Consider the following 15,541-nt stretch of genomic DNA (forward strand, 5'->3'; position numbering starts at 1 on the left):
GTTACTTTTTAGAAAATCAAAAAACTAATTGCACGTCCTCATAACCACTTTATTAGGGCTATCTGATGGTATTTTTAGATTTTCAAATTTGCTTATAATTTGTGAGATACAGAGGCCAACCTAATGTTTTTAAATACGGACCTGCATTTTTTATTTGAAGTTTTGAAAGACTTCGGTCTCCTGAGTACAATGATATGCCACACTTGATACTTTTTTTTTGTTTTGGATACCTTAACAATAAAAAACTATTTAATTGTTATTTAAAATAAAAACTCGGACTATATTGATCAGCGCTAATTAACATTGAATAAGGAAAATCACGTCTTGAAAGATTCAAATAATTAATATCCAGGTCAGCAATTTAAAGATATCTATTATTTTTAACTTTTTTTATTGTGAATTTAAAATCCCAGTGTACGATCTAATAATATGCGTAATATTAATCGTAGTTATTATAAATAAATCAACTTCTACAAACTAGTTTCTAATGCTCTGCATGTTCGAAAGGGTTACCACCATAATACACAAATTTATTTTTGTTCAATCTTTTTTATAGCTTTTTGAGCAGATCTTATACTTCCGAATGCATTTTGTACTCTTTAATTGTTTTTTATTACTCGTTAATTGTTTTTGTACTCTTAATGTTGAAATGTATTGATTTTAAATGTCCAAAATAATTTTTATTGATTTTCTTTATTCAATGATAATTAGCGCTGATCAATATTGTTGTGCTGAATATAATCAGATTAAATAAATTAAACAACCAGAGTCGGATTTGAAATTATTTTAAAGAACAATTAAATATTCTTTTTTATTGTTTTACCAAAAACAAAAAAAGTATCAAGTGTGGCATATCATTGTACTCAGGAGACGAGGTCTTTCAAAATCTGAAATAAAAAATGCAGGTCCGTATTTAAAAAAAATAATTTGGCCTCTGTATCTCACAAATTATAAGCTAATTTGAAAATCTAAAAATACTATTAGATAGCCCTAATAAAGTGGCTATGAGAATGTGTAATTAGTTTTTTTAATTTTCTAAAAAATAACGACAGGAAAAAATAAAAATGATTTTCAAAAAAATCCGTTTTTTCCAAAAAACTCAGCAATTCTTGAAATTTCCAAAACTTTTTTGATGGCATCTTGGTGAACATTCTAAAGCGCAACTTTGCCCCAATTTAACCGTGTTCGTATCTATTACGGTTACCGAGATACCAATGCTCGTACCTCGAATTTGTAGCATCCTGTATATTGATAATTTCTGGTTTCTGCCGTAGAGTGCGCTGCGGTCGGAATTTATTGAAATCAACTGAAATGCACCAAAAAAATGCAACAAGAACAGAAATAATTTTCTTTTGTCAAAGCAGGTCAAAGTCACTGTTGTCACCATTTTCAAAGTAATTATTGCTATCATGTGAGTTTAAGTTTTATTTACTCAAACCCGTGATAATTGTGAAAACTGACATTAAAAACTTGAAAAAGTGAGCTAACTGTGAACTGCAAAAACTATCGTGGATCGTGGCATAACATGGGTTTCCAATGATTCATAGGTATTTCATTCATGTCCTTATATAAAATAAAGTTTCTTATATGCAACACACTGTATTTTATTTTAAAAAATTAAAAGAAAATAATAAATTTAAATAAATAATATTTGGCGACATAATTCCGGAAAAAGCCGATCCGCTCCGAACTTATCAAAAGCTCTGGGTGGCGACCGTTGTAAGAACAGTGCCAAATAGTATTTACATAGTCCTTATAGGCCCTTTCCAACCTAAACTTGTTTCATTTATCTATGAAGTAAAGTCAAAACAACTAATTACGGGTCTTTATTGCTTTTATTAAACATATTTTATTTTTTATTGTCTTAAAATTAAAGTAAAATGAATACTTTGGAATATTATTTTTTGTTAATGCTGTACATAAATCTAATCCTATGTATATTCTAAGTAAATTCTAATAAATAACAAATAGTATCTCTCATATAAATTAAATAAAATATACTAGAATTATTGATAAATATAATTATGTATGTTGAAACTGATAAAATTCAAATTTCTAACTTCAAAATATCTGACAGGTATAAATATATGCATTAAAAATAGTCAATATAAATAAATGAGATTAGATAAAGCTCTTGCAACTATAAAAAAATCATATAAAAATATTAATGATTCAAGGTAAATACGGGTTCTTGAGGAAGCAACTCCTAGTAAAATACAGAATGGTCTACGAAATTGACAATATCATAAAATCTTATGATTAAAGAGTTAGGACACTTGACAATAACAACACTTAAAGCTAGATTGAGATTTCAACAAATCAATTGATTGGACTGGTCGGTCTAGATCCAACTGTAAAATCTTTATATTGTGAAAAAACACATATCTGAAAACAATACTTACTTTAAACTTATTTAATCCAAAATATACAAGGTGAACCATTAGTGCGCGGAAGTCCAATATCGTCGTCGTTGTCGAAGATATGAAAGAAGTTTTATACAGATGTTACATGATTTATAAAGAGGCATATTCTAAAAATATTTTGTTGCATACAGGGTGTCACAAAAAAAGTTATGATAAAGTTTAAGTTTTTTTTACATTGCACCCCCCCCCAACCATTTTTCTGTAGATAATTGGAATCAGTATAAAATTCTGCATATATTACACTACTTTTATTTGAAGCACTATGCAGTGTTGCCATTCTATTTCTTATTTACTAAAACTTTGGTTAAAAACACTATATCCGAAAAATGGTTAATAACTGGAGTGAATATAACTTTTTTAATACTTATTTATATTTTCCATTTCAACAAGGATAACAGAATAAATCCTCGAAGGAAAATTTACATTATCTTATACAGGGCAATTTTTATGGTGGTGCCAACATCAAAATATTATATCTCAATTTTCTTAAATGCATCACCCTGTATATTATTTTTCTTTCAGATGCAGTATTAAAAAGAGAACATTTTTTGTATTTAAAGTGTTCCTAAATTTGTAAGGGTTTCGCAGATATTCGCGGTATTATATTATACCGGGTGCGTCTCAAAACTGGTTCATCCCCTATAACTTTTTTATTTTTTCAGATAAAAAAAACGAGACTTGGTATGTTAGTATATGATATAAATTAGGATAAATCGACGGTATTCAATTGTTTTCGGTCACTTCCTGTTTCACCGGAAATGACTACAACTTTTGATTTTTAAATGACACCCTCGGTATTTTTTTTACTTTATTCGATAGAAAATGACACTTTGAATGGAATGACATATCATATATGTCATTTGACATTTTCGCTTTAAAAAAAATTGTATTTTAAATTTCAATCCAGAGTGCTGTGGGTGTGTTAAAAAAACTAATTTTTAATCAAGAAGCCTTGGAAAAATAGGTTTGATTGTCTTTCATATCTTCGGCATCAACAATGATATTGGACTTCTATCCACTAATGGGCCACCCTGTATATTTTTTTGAATATTTAAATATTAAATTATATGAAAAACATGTATTTTACGTATTTTATAAATGTCTCTATGACATTAATTTAATACTATATATTTATTTTAATTTTATTATTAATAAATTACCTTATCCTTCAATTGTTGACACAGTTGTAATCCAACAGTAATCAAAACTAGAACTTCGTTTAACCATGGCACTGAAGTTTCAGCATGTGTTGATTCATATTTCATTTCACCATGACTATTGATCAGTTGATATATGGCAAATATTAGTTTATGACTCTGTATGTAAAAGCTTATGGCCAAGTCCTCAGACAAATTGGGGGTAAGTGATTTCTAAACAATATAAGATAAAACATATTGAATTATAAGTAATACTAATGAAGAATTACCATATTTCTGCTCTTTATTAAATCATCCATGGTCTTTTTTCTTGGTACAATCAAACTTGTTCTGCCTCGCTGTAAACTACCAAGAATATTTCCAAGGATATGAAGCACTTCATCAGAAGATCTAAAAGTGATTATGATAAGTACATAAGTAGGGTATTTGGCTAGAACAATTAATGATGAGATTCAATTGTTTAGTTTCAGAAGAATTATATTTTTTATTTTTACAATAAAATTTGTAACTCTTACTTAAATTTGTAGTTTTTTCCAACGTCATCTATATGATATAATGCTTGTTGTAAATGATTCGATGCATCTTGTACCTGCTGTAATTTCCATGGACAATGATTTTGTATACTAGTCTTTACAAGAGTTGCTGAGTTTTGACGTGTTATTTTGAAATTAATATCCTATAAATCAACAATGTTTAAATGAAATTTAAAAATTGATACAAACATACAGCATGGCTAATGCTATCACCAGTTAAAGTAACAACACATTTTAATTGATCTACAGGTACTGACAAAACAAATTTTTCCTGTTTACTTGAGTTATCATGACCGTAAAGAGCCACTGGAAACCTTCTAGCACACTCCTACAAATTCCATTAATCAACAATGATAACCAACTATGTAAATAAATTCAAGACTTACCACTAAAATCTGGTGAATTTGTTCTAAACCTTTATGTATCTCTTCATTTAATACCCATTCAAATTCTTTTTGCTAAAATTAGATTTCATGTTAGGATTTTTAACACCAAACTAGTTAATTACTTTACCAAATTAATTGCTTCTGCTTTTTCATCGTCAACCATCGCGTGTAATAAAATATTATATATTGCACACTAGTATCTGTGCTATTATTTAACCATTCAATACAGTAAAATAATTTATCAATTACTATCTTACAAAAACTTTAAAAAACTAAGACACTAAGGACACAGGACACATCTGGGACAGAACAAACTGTCACGCGTCAAACATCTGTTTTTGACATCCGTCTGTTTTGATCGGATCCATAGAATTTAGAACACCTAGATATTCTGAAAACTACCCTCCTATTTCAGAATGAAAATGTACATACAAAAAAAATTATAGCTATTTTTTAATACTTTTAAAATACCAAAGTATATGTGGAAGTAGTACGTGTACTGTTACTGTTGTAATATGTTGATAATTATTAATATCTCCTATTTAATTTTATTAAAAATTTGTTTTTTTGGTTGCCTATCCAGATGTCGTTGTTTGGTGTAACGTGACCATAGACGTGACATATAAATGTTTGACAGATATGAAATATGTCATGTGACAAAATACTTAAAAAAAACCAGGTGGATGACACTTCTTATGGGAGAACTGGCAATGGTTGAAAACTTGACTACAAGCGATTTTCTAGGAATCTTCCTTACCGATAAATTATTGACAAGAGTGACAGATATAGCCTTGACGTTCTTTCAGTTTTCCAGTTCATCTCTTTTTCTTTCTAAAGTGTGCGTTGAAAGGAGACAAAAACAATTTTTGGTGACCCATAATTTGTTATTCGAACACCACTTTTCTCCTTGTCGGGTCGTTGACGTTGACTTGTCGCCATTTTATTTCTTTTGTTTACACGCTGCATTTTGCTTTGCAAATTTAATACATAAATTATTTAGGCAAATATATAGGTTTTTAATAAAACTCCTCGGACTAACGTGTAGGTAAGTGTTGATAATTTTTTTTTCATCTTAACATGCTCATTGTCGTTCTCCTGATTTTAGGTGACAGAAAAGGATCATCAAATCAAATTGAATTTTATATTTTCCTTCCTATTTATCCTTCCTAAATATCAACGAGATGAGCCATCGGAAGAAAGGGACCATAGTACAAAACAGAAAGGTGATCTTTTTTCTTTCCACTTCGGATATTGAAATTATTATATACTGTAGTCGTGTTCGGCATTATGCTCTGAGAAATATAGATAAACAAAGAACAACAGATATAAAGCATCCCAGAGGAAAAGAGAGGCAATACCTGTATGTACTCTCTCTGATATTTGTGAAAGTTACAGCAAAGTATTGTTGTAAATGTCATCTTTTTGATCGACCTGAAAACTTCGAGCAAAAAGATGACACTTTCAACAATACCCTGACAGATATCAGAGACGATACAGGTTTTTCCTCTCTTTTCCCCTGGAATACTTTTAATTTATTATTCTTTGTTTATCTAGATTTCTCAGAGCACTATGAACGAACTCAGCTTGTATGTTTGAAATAATCGTCCAGTTGGCTTAAAAATGATGATCGAAGACATTTCCCATATAATTTTACTTTCAAAATTATGATATATCTTTTATTTCTAAGCCATCTATGACGCCATTTTTTTCAGTTTTGTTATAATTAATTTTGTCTCTTGATCTACTTGTAACATTATTCTTTTAATTTTATTAATTTATTGTGGTGAAATTAATTTCTGTTGTATATTTGATATTGATATTAAACATATTTTTAAAAAATGGTGTATTTTTTGTGTTTTTGTGTATGTCATAATTAAAAATAAATGAAGAAATAAAAATTTTTATTTTTTTAAACTTCCCGCCATGCGTGACAATTTAGTCCGTAGTTCCTACAAGCGAAATTGGGGGCGCTAGTAGCAGTAGACTTGTCAACAGTGTCAAATTTAAACGTCAATTTCACTTTCCAATATTTAGCAAGGCGCTCGCACTTCTTCTTGTGTATGTGTTTTGTGAAAAAAACATAAACAACAAATAGGTGTGACAGTAGTTTTGGATCTAGTTCGAAATTTTACTTTCCCTTTCAAATATAAGAAAAATAATCTAGGAATAATTACAACCTGAAAGCAGAAATATTATGTCAGAGTCCATAACAGCAATGGGTAAGAATTTTTTAACAAATTTTGGACATGAAAACTAATACAGGACTTACTGTTTCTATTTTCTGCATTCATTAACATATTTGATTATATTTCTTAAATTAATTTTATATATCTTTAGGTGAATTAGATATGCTGAGAAGTCTTTATGATTTTAAGGCCACATATGCAAAAACAATAAGTTTCAAAGCTAATGAATATTTTATTCTACAACAGACAAATACGAAACATAAAAACTGGTGGGAAGTTGTAAATGAAAGGGGCGAAATTGGCTATATCCCTTCAAATTATGTTGAAACAGTAACTGTAAACTCATCATTTTATATCATATTTTTGGAGAACGCTATAGAGAATTTGAGAAGGAAAGATAATGAAGAAACAATATTAGGTACTAAGAGTGAAATTATATTGAAATTGAAAGAATTAAAAAATCAGGTATATTTGTTAGTAGTAATATGATTTTTTTTGTGATTGTTTTATTGCTATTTTAGGTAGAAAATACAAGCTTTCATCATCATAGTAATAGCTACAGATCAGATGTTAATGTCCAGAAGTCTTGTAAAGAGTCTGAGTCTACAGTCACAACTTTAAAAACATCAAGCAGTAGCACTTATGGTTCTCAAATCTCTGACGTTAAACCTAGAATAGCAATGGAAGAACCTATAAAACCTATTACAAAAAGTCGTGATAGTATACAAAAAAGCATTGAAAATATTCACGAAGAAGTAAAGTCTGAGATATACGAAGCCAAAAAGTCTGATTTAAATGTGTCATCTTCAAATGTTACTCCTGTGATAACAGCACAGTCTGTATATGAACTAGTTGAAAGTGTAAGAATCAATACTAATTTATCACACGAGATGTCTAGGGTAGCTGTTGAGACTGTGATCCAAGGACTGCACGAACTTTTACCTGCATCAATTTTTCCATACCTAAGGTACTGCATATTTATTGGCAATCGGGTTTTGCTTTTTTTAAATAAATATTTTTAGTACAATTTTGTCTCACTCTCAAACATGTCTGGTTGTTGATGATGGTCAAATAGAGCAAACTCACGATGCTAGTAGATTAAAGATTATTTTTAATGAGTTAATCAGTTGCAAGGAAGATTCTCAACAAAGAAGCTGGATGTTACATGAAGATGAAAGTGTTATTAAGGAGTACATAGCTGAGCTTATTTCAATATTGGTAGTTTCATTGATATTTAACTGATATGTTAAGTAATTACTTAATTTGTTTCTTAGTCTAATGCTGACACAAGCATATCACGACATGTAATATCATCCAATCAGTATCATGTGATAATAACACTAATTCAGTATTATCAAATGGAAGTTAGATGGTCCATCAGGCAACTATTGTTGCAAGCCTTTGGTGTTTTATGTAGTTTAGATAAGACTGTAATAAATATAATGTTAAACTCTATATTACCAGGGGAATTAGCAAGGTAAAACTATTTTATAGAGTTTACCAATGTAATTTACATAATATATACAAATTTTTAGAGATATGATGGCTAATCCTCGGAACATTCCAAAGTTAAATTATTCATCTTTATTACTCACCATGATTTTCTCGATGGGAGAGGCTATGCCAATTACTAGCCTTGGTAAATAATTTAATCTTGAAGAACGAATATCAAATACAACTTCCTTTTTGATTTTAGAATACTTGGGTCCAGATTTTCTGTCATTTGTGTTGGATAACATTGAAAACCCACCAGATACAGATTTAGATGAGCAAATACCAGATTTATTTCTAAATTTAGTTATCTCTTTTAATCTTCAATTTGATGATGAAATGTCAAATCCGGTTTTATTTACTTTGGAGGATAGACAAGTGGCCAAAACATTTTGTGAAAAAATTTTGTTGCTGTTGAATAGAGAAGGTAATTATTTTTTATCATTTCTAGGGTGGGTTATTAAATGTCTCTATTTTTATGTATTGCTAGAGGACCCAATAAGAATTTTTGACCATGAACCAGCTCCACCTCACTCTTTGTTGAAGCTGTTTAAAGATCTGTTTAGTCGACGTAGTACGGCAGCTTTATTTTATACGAATGATACCAAAGTGTTAATTGATATTATTGTTAGAAATATAGCAGACCTTTCCCCAGGAGATAAGGTAAATTATTTTTGTTATGACTATTTTCTTTTTGTGGAATAATTGATAAATTATTGAAAAATATTAATTTATTTCAAGTTTAATATTAAAACAAAAATGTCTGGTTTTAGGAGTCAAAATTTTCTATCAATTTATAATTCATTTAAATATATAAGTACCTATAAGACTATGCATAAAGAGGTGCATTTTAGAACAATATCATAATATATAAGTTCATAGTTCACATACTTCTGCTAATTATAGCTAATCAAAATTAATTATTTGAGACGCCAACTGTAGTTATATATTTTTCTAATATAATTAGATTTATACCTATTGTTAGCCAGTTGTTTAGGGAATTTAGAAGTTAATAGTGAAGTAATAAATATACTAATTTTTGAATTAATAGCCATTCTATTTCTTATTTACTAAAATTTTGGTTAAAAACACTATATCCGAAAAAATCGTTGGTTAAAAACTGGAGTGAATATAACTTTATTAATACTTAGCTATATTTTACTAAACACCAGGGATTATAATATAAATAAACCCGCAAAGGAAAATTTACATTATCTTCTACAGCGTAATTTTTATAGTGTAGCCAACATTGTAATATTTAAATGGGGTGCAATTTAAAAAAAACTTAAAATTTTATCATAACTATTTGTTTGTGACACCCTATATACGACAAAATATTTTTAGAATATACACCATATATATATAAACTATGCAACATCTGTATCAAACTTTTTTTCATATCTTCGACAACAACGACGATATTGGACTTCCCCGCACTAATAGGCCACCCTGTATTGTATACAGGATATCCCAGGCCGAGCGTGCATTATAAGTTTCTAGAAAACTACACTATCTAGATCGGAGACTTTTTGCACAGCACTGTTTCACAACAAGATCTATCAATTTAAAATACTTTCAATATGGCGGCACTTCCGGAAATACCGGAGGGTCAACTTTCGTTTAGCTGAAATCACTTATTAGAAAAAAAAATTGTCTTTAAAAAGCTACTGTGAACCACGGAATACACAAATTTTCCTGCGGAAATGCGTAATTTCCAAATTTCGCACTTTAGAATAACTGAAATCTGCTATAAAAAAAATACATTTTGCGTTTTATTTTTAGTATTTTTCTGAACATATAAACACAAAAATTTTCCTGCGGAAATAAGCTGTTTTAATTTTCTAAGGAAATTTATTAGACTTTAGAATAGCTGAAATCAGTTATATAAAAAATACATGTATTTTTGCCTTTTAGAAGCATTCACGAATTGAGGAAAATAAAAATTTTCTTGCGGAAATAAACTGTATCCATTTTCTGAGGAAATTTAATAGACTTTAGAATAGCTGAAATCAGTTATATAAAAAATAAATATATTTTTGCCTTTTAGAAGCGTTTAAAAACTCAGGAAAATAAAAAATTTCCGGCGGAAATGCTTGATTTTCATTTTCCATTTGTTTCTTATTATATTATCGGGTCTTGTAAAGTATAAGTACCCACGAATTTAGCATTTTTTTTGGCAGAAAGTCCTATGCTTATAGAATAGTTTAAAAGAAAAAAATCCTTGGATTTGAACCAAAAAATCCACTTTTGAACCAAAAAAAATAATTTAAAAGTGTCTAAAATGCTAACCAATCTAATAATAAATCTAATAATATTTTTACAAAATCACTGTTAATTATTAAAATACAGAAACCACAGCTTAACACCCTCCACAAAGAAAAGCTAACCTAAGCAACCCAAATTCGAACCAATCTAATAATATTTTTGCAAAATCACAGTTAATTATTAAAATATAAAAACCACAGGTTAACACCCTCCACAAAGAAAAGCTAATCAAAACAACCCAAATGCTAACCAATCTAATATTTTTGCAAAATCACAGTTTATTATTAAAATATAAAAGAAAACTGCATGATCCAATGATGTTTTGTTTTGAATCAGCATCCCTATTCGCTCCCGGGTCCTGTAAGCTTCTAAACTGAAAAATGTATGAAAAATAAAGTGCACAAAATGACATTGACACATTTCCGCAGGAATTTTTTTGTCTTTCTTTGCTCGTAAAGGCAATAAAACAAATATAAGTTCATTGTTCATGTAACTGATTTCGGCTATTCTAAAGTCAAAGCATTTTTTTATGTAAAATAAACATAAAAAATTTCCGCAGACACTATTTTGTGTTTAGAAAAATGTCTAAAACACATCCCGAAGACTAGTTTTGATAACTGATAGTTATAGTCATAAAATAATTAACTAGAAAGAAGTGTCAACTCTGTGTTAAATCGTGGAAACACGATACGCCACCGAAAGCCTTCGTTGTCATCTGGAGAACTAATTTTGAATTGACAGGTTGACATGATGGCTTAACATATTTTAGTATGGGCGGCTATACGTGCCTCCCGGCGCCATTTTTTTTATTGGTAATAGCTTTATTTCAACCTGTTATTTTAGATATTCATCATATCTATCTGTTTCTCGTTTTTGTTTAAATATGTCAGAGATTAAATTTAAATTTATAAGTAAAGGCGCGAATAGTCAGACGCTAAATTGCTTTATGTAGTAGATAGAAACCTAAACTACTTCTGTTGGTTAGTATGAAATAAATCAACTAATCGAGAAGCACTTCTCCCGCTTGCGTAATTCAATGCTGTTGAACGAAAAGGATCGACTTATGTGGATTTTGTATAGCTCCATCTCAAAATTTTTGTATATTTGTACTCCTAACGCCTTCTAGAACGCATATATAAAGTCATTTTTTATATAACAGATTTCAGCTAAACGAAAGTTGAGCCATACCGGAAGTTGACAGCAACTTTTTTATTTTAAATTGGTACTCCCATTTTTATTACATACTTAAATTCTCTGTAAAATTTTATGAATTTTGATATAAAACACTCTATACCTAACTACCGTTTTTTGAGAAAAAAATATTTAAATAATTTTTGGAAAGGAAAGAAACTGTCTGTTAAAAGAATGTGTATAGCCTAAACGTCAAATTTAGTGATTTCCACAGCTACTGTGGCATAAAGAGAAGACATGTGGCTATCTATTTCAAAGATTAAATTATTCAAATGTTATATAATATTGGCCGTAGCTGTCATGGAATTGAGCCATTAAAAAATGATCATAAATATTTTTTTTTGAGGAATTTAATTGTGATGTCAATATGACTCTACTTGTAGAGGGCGCCGCAGTAATTTCTTTGATTTTTAGAAGCGACACGATTACTTAGACCTTTGTCGGCGCGTCCTTCGCAACACAAATTATCAAGAACACAAACACAGAATTGAAGATATATTGAAGTGTTTTACAAGGATTTTCTGTGAGGAGAGTACCTTGAGCAAAAGGGACCAGCACTTGCTCAAAGAAATTTTTGCGGAATTTCCGCAATATTTTCAGTAGATGTTCTCTTGTTTTATGTGATTTCATATCTTGAAGCCAAATGCTAAGAACATATTTTATGTAGTGTATTCAAGAATATATATTTTTTATTTTTATACGATATTATATGCTTTGATTTATAAAATTTATATGTGATATTTATTATTTTTAAATATATTTTTGTATTGTTTTTAATTTCGTTACTTTGTTTGTGAGAATGTAGATTTTATGTTATAGTAGATTTGTCAGCTTTATGTAGGAATAGGTTATACTAAGGGCTGGCAAAGGTTAGTTTTGGGTCGAGATTTTCGTATGTAAGAAGAGTAGAATGCGTTTATAATGTACTGAACAAAGAGAGAACAGTAAAAATGTTGCCAAACGTATGAAATAAACCGAGAAACTGTGCACACTAAGATACGTGGAAGGAGATATAGCAGATTCGTCGCGGTCGACCCCTCAGTACTTAAAATTCTAGGGAAGAGTGTACATCATGCTTTCAGCTTCACGATTCAATTACGTCTCGTGATACTTTATTGGTTTATTTATTAAAGAGTCGTTGTAATTTTCCCTATAGCTGGTAAATTTTTAAGTGCAAGTTAGAAAACACTTCTACTTTTGGTAAAAATAAGTGGAATTGAGTTGGTGTTCGACAATGGTTGCTCTATTCTATTATACAGGGTTGTTCACCACATACGACACGGAGTATTGTAGCTAAACGATGAGATTTTTACAAATTGTAAGTTTGGGGTTCGTTGAAAGACTATTAGAGCTACAATTTAAAAATATTTTTACAAGATACAGAGTGTCCCAAATAAATAAAAAATATCAAAGTTGTATTTTTTTAAATGGAACACCCTGTATATTATTACATTTTAAGTTTCTACGATTAAAATAAAGGTAAATTTGATTAAGGTTTATTATACTTAAACCTTACCGTTTTTGAAATATTTTCAATTTTGTGAAATTGCAGTAAAAATTTTAAAGCTTCATTTCTCCAAGGGTATTAGTGTTTTTAATACTAAATATTTAATGAAGTTTATTTATTGATCAGTTATTGTGTTGCAATAATAAAAATAATACTACCTTATACAGAGTGTCTAAAATTTATTTTAAATAATTATTAGCTTCAAACGGCAATAACTTGTTTAATTTAAATGGAACACCCTGTATATTTTACGAGAATCAGATGCACAATTTAATTGTCTATCAAATTATATTATACCATTTTTTACCTATCTCTTTAAGTTTCCGTAGAAAATGCATTTTCTTGTAATTTAGAACTTATTTATCAATATACCCATGGACTATTGACATTTAAATCTTTATAAAAGAGTATACCATTAATTAAATATAACACCATTATTTCCGCCCATATACTAATTAATGACATACTTAATTGTGTTCGTTAATAAATTATTATAAATAAATGTGGATTTTTGAGTCAGAAATCAATATAATAGTAAGTTATCAAATTAAAGTCTTTGTTGTTATAAATAAGCATTTATTAAAAAATGAAATATCATTTTAAGGTGTTACTTTTTATCACACTGTCTAATGCCCATACAAAATTCAGTTTTTTAGTATTTGGAGCAATTATTATTAATCAACGCAAACAGTCAGTTAATGTAGTTTGAATACTGGAATCATATTAATTGGTCCTCTTTAACAAATATTTAAACAGTTTTTTTTATTTTTTAATGAAATAAACGAATTATATCGACAACATTAGTATCTGTACTCTTTAAAAATTTGGTACATCTTTAAAAATAATCTAAAATGTCAATAGTCCATGGGTATATTGATAAATAAGTTCTAAATTACAAGAAAATGCATTTTCAACGGAAACTTAAAGAGATAGGTAAAAAATGGTATAATATAATTTGATAGACAATTAAATTGTGCATCTGATTCTCGTAAAATATACAGGGTGTTCCATTTAAATTAAACAAGTTATTGCCGTTTGAAGCTAATAATTATTTAAAATAAATTTTTAGACACTCTGTATAAGGTAGTATTATTTTTATTATTGCAACACAATAACTGATCAATAAATAAACTTCATTAAATATTTAGTATTAAAAACACTAATACCCTTGGAGAAATGAAGCTTTAAAATTTTTACTGCAATTTCACAAAATTGAAAATATTTCAAAAACGGTAAGGTTTAAGTATAATAAATCTTAATCAAATTTACCTTTATTTTAATCGTAGAAACTAAAAATGTAATAATTTACAGGGTGTTCCATTTAAAAAAATACAACTTTGATATTTTTTACTTATTTGGGACACTCTGTATCTTGCAAAATTATTTTTAAATTGTACCTCTAATAGTCCTTCATCGAACCCAGAACTTACAATTTGTAAAAATCTCATCGTTTAGCTACAATACTCCGTGTCGTATGTGGTGAACAACCCTGGATAGAACTCTGAATTCAAAAATCAATATCTAAAAATCCATTAGAAATAATTGATTGTAGTTTTTTCATAAACTTTCTTAAATTTCTGCTATATTTTCTTCGCAGACAGTATGTGAAAATCTTTATAAATAAAAAAGTTACATGATTGTTGAAAATTGCTACGCACTATAAGTAAATCGATGGCGTTTTTTAAAATTTTGAATGGAAAAAAAACAAGCGACCTATCGAATATTTCTTATTTAAACAGCTTGTAAAATATCCGAATTTCAAAATAAAAAAAGAAGTTTCAATATCTAAAGTGGTTCTTGAGTTATCGCGTGTTATGTGTTAAAAAGTTGAGTTTTTAAATTATCGTGATCGTCAGTAGTTTTCTCGTTATAAAAAATGGACACCTTAACGATATTCTTATAATTCCATTTCAGATGCTCAGAAACACATCTAATGATTTTATCAAGTTATCTTTTCGAAAAAAAGTCTTTTAAAAATAAGCGATTTACGGTCATGATTTTACTTTACCTGCTAGGGAAAGGCGTACCTACCGGCGAAATGTGGCAACGCCGCAACAGCACACCGTCGCATTTCTCTCACTCCGACTTAATATAGATCCCTATGCGATTTACTTCCACCTGTAAATGTAAATGTAAATACCGACCCAAAAGTAAGAGTTGCCAGCACGGTATATATAATTTGCTAAATCAAAAATATTGTAGCTAAAATTTTCTAACAAAATTGCGTTATTGAATGCTTATTATAGGAAAACGGCTAGGTATTTCATCAGACAAACAGGAAACTAAAAAATTTGAACGAATATTTTTTTGTAAAATGCAATTGGGTTATAACCCAAACATAATGAACAATATACAATAATTTTTTTTGATATGTATTTTAGGATATACCTAATCTCGAAAAA

General features: G+C 29.0%; 2 protein-coding genes across 2 annotated transcripts; one reads left to right on the forward strand and one right to left on the reverse strand.

The window, feature by feature from the left end:
• Positions 1–1,812: 1,812 nt before the first annotated feature.
• On the reverse strand, positions 1,813–4,826 carry LOC115884664 (protein rogdi). Its single transcript, XM_030903318.1, has 7 exons — positions 4,627–4,826; positions 4,500–4,571; positions 4,307–4,441; positions 4,096–4,256; positions 3,850–3,970; positions 3,584–3,793; positions 1,813–2,385 (listed from the first exon to the last, which is right to left on the reverse strand). Exons 1-7 carry the CDS (start codon positions 4,660–4,662, stop codon positions 2,320–2,322), a joined length of 801 nt encoding a protein of 266 aa, XP_030759178.1. The 5' UTR covers positions 4,663–4,826; the 3' UTR covers positions 1,813–2,319.
• A 1,707-nt stretch (positions 4,827–6,533) lies between these two features.
• LOC115884672 (NCK-interacting protein with SH3 domain) lies at positions 6,534–12,402 on the forward strand. Its single transcript, XM_030903326.1, has 9 exons — positions 6,534–6,718; positions 6,837–7,150; positions 7,207–7,652; positions 7,708–7,903; positions 7,960–8,162; positions 8,221–8,324; positions 8,382–8,603; positions 8,667–8,839; positions 12,047–12,402. Exons 1-9 carry the CDS (start codon positions 6,694–6,696, stop codon positions 12,233–12,235), a joined length of 1,872 nt encoding a protein of 623 aa, XP_030759186.1. The 5' UTR covers positions 6,534–6,693; the 3' UTR covers positions 12,236–12,402.
• Positions 12,403–15,541: the final 3,139 nt, after the last annotated feature.

This window comes from Sitophilus oryzae, unplaced genomic scaffold (assembly GCF_002938485.1).
Source record: "Sitophilus oryzae breed Bouriz unplaced genomic scaffold, Soryzae_2.0 scaffold_111_pilon_pilon, whole genome shotgun sequence".
Taxonomy (NCBI): Eukaryota; Metazoa; Arthropoda; class Insecta; order Coleoptera; family Curculionidae; genus Sitophilus; species Sitophilus oryzae.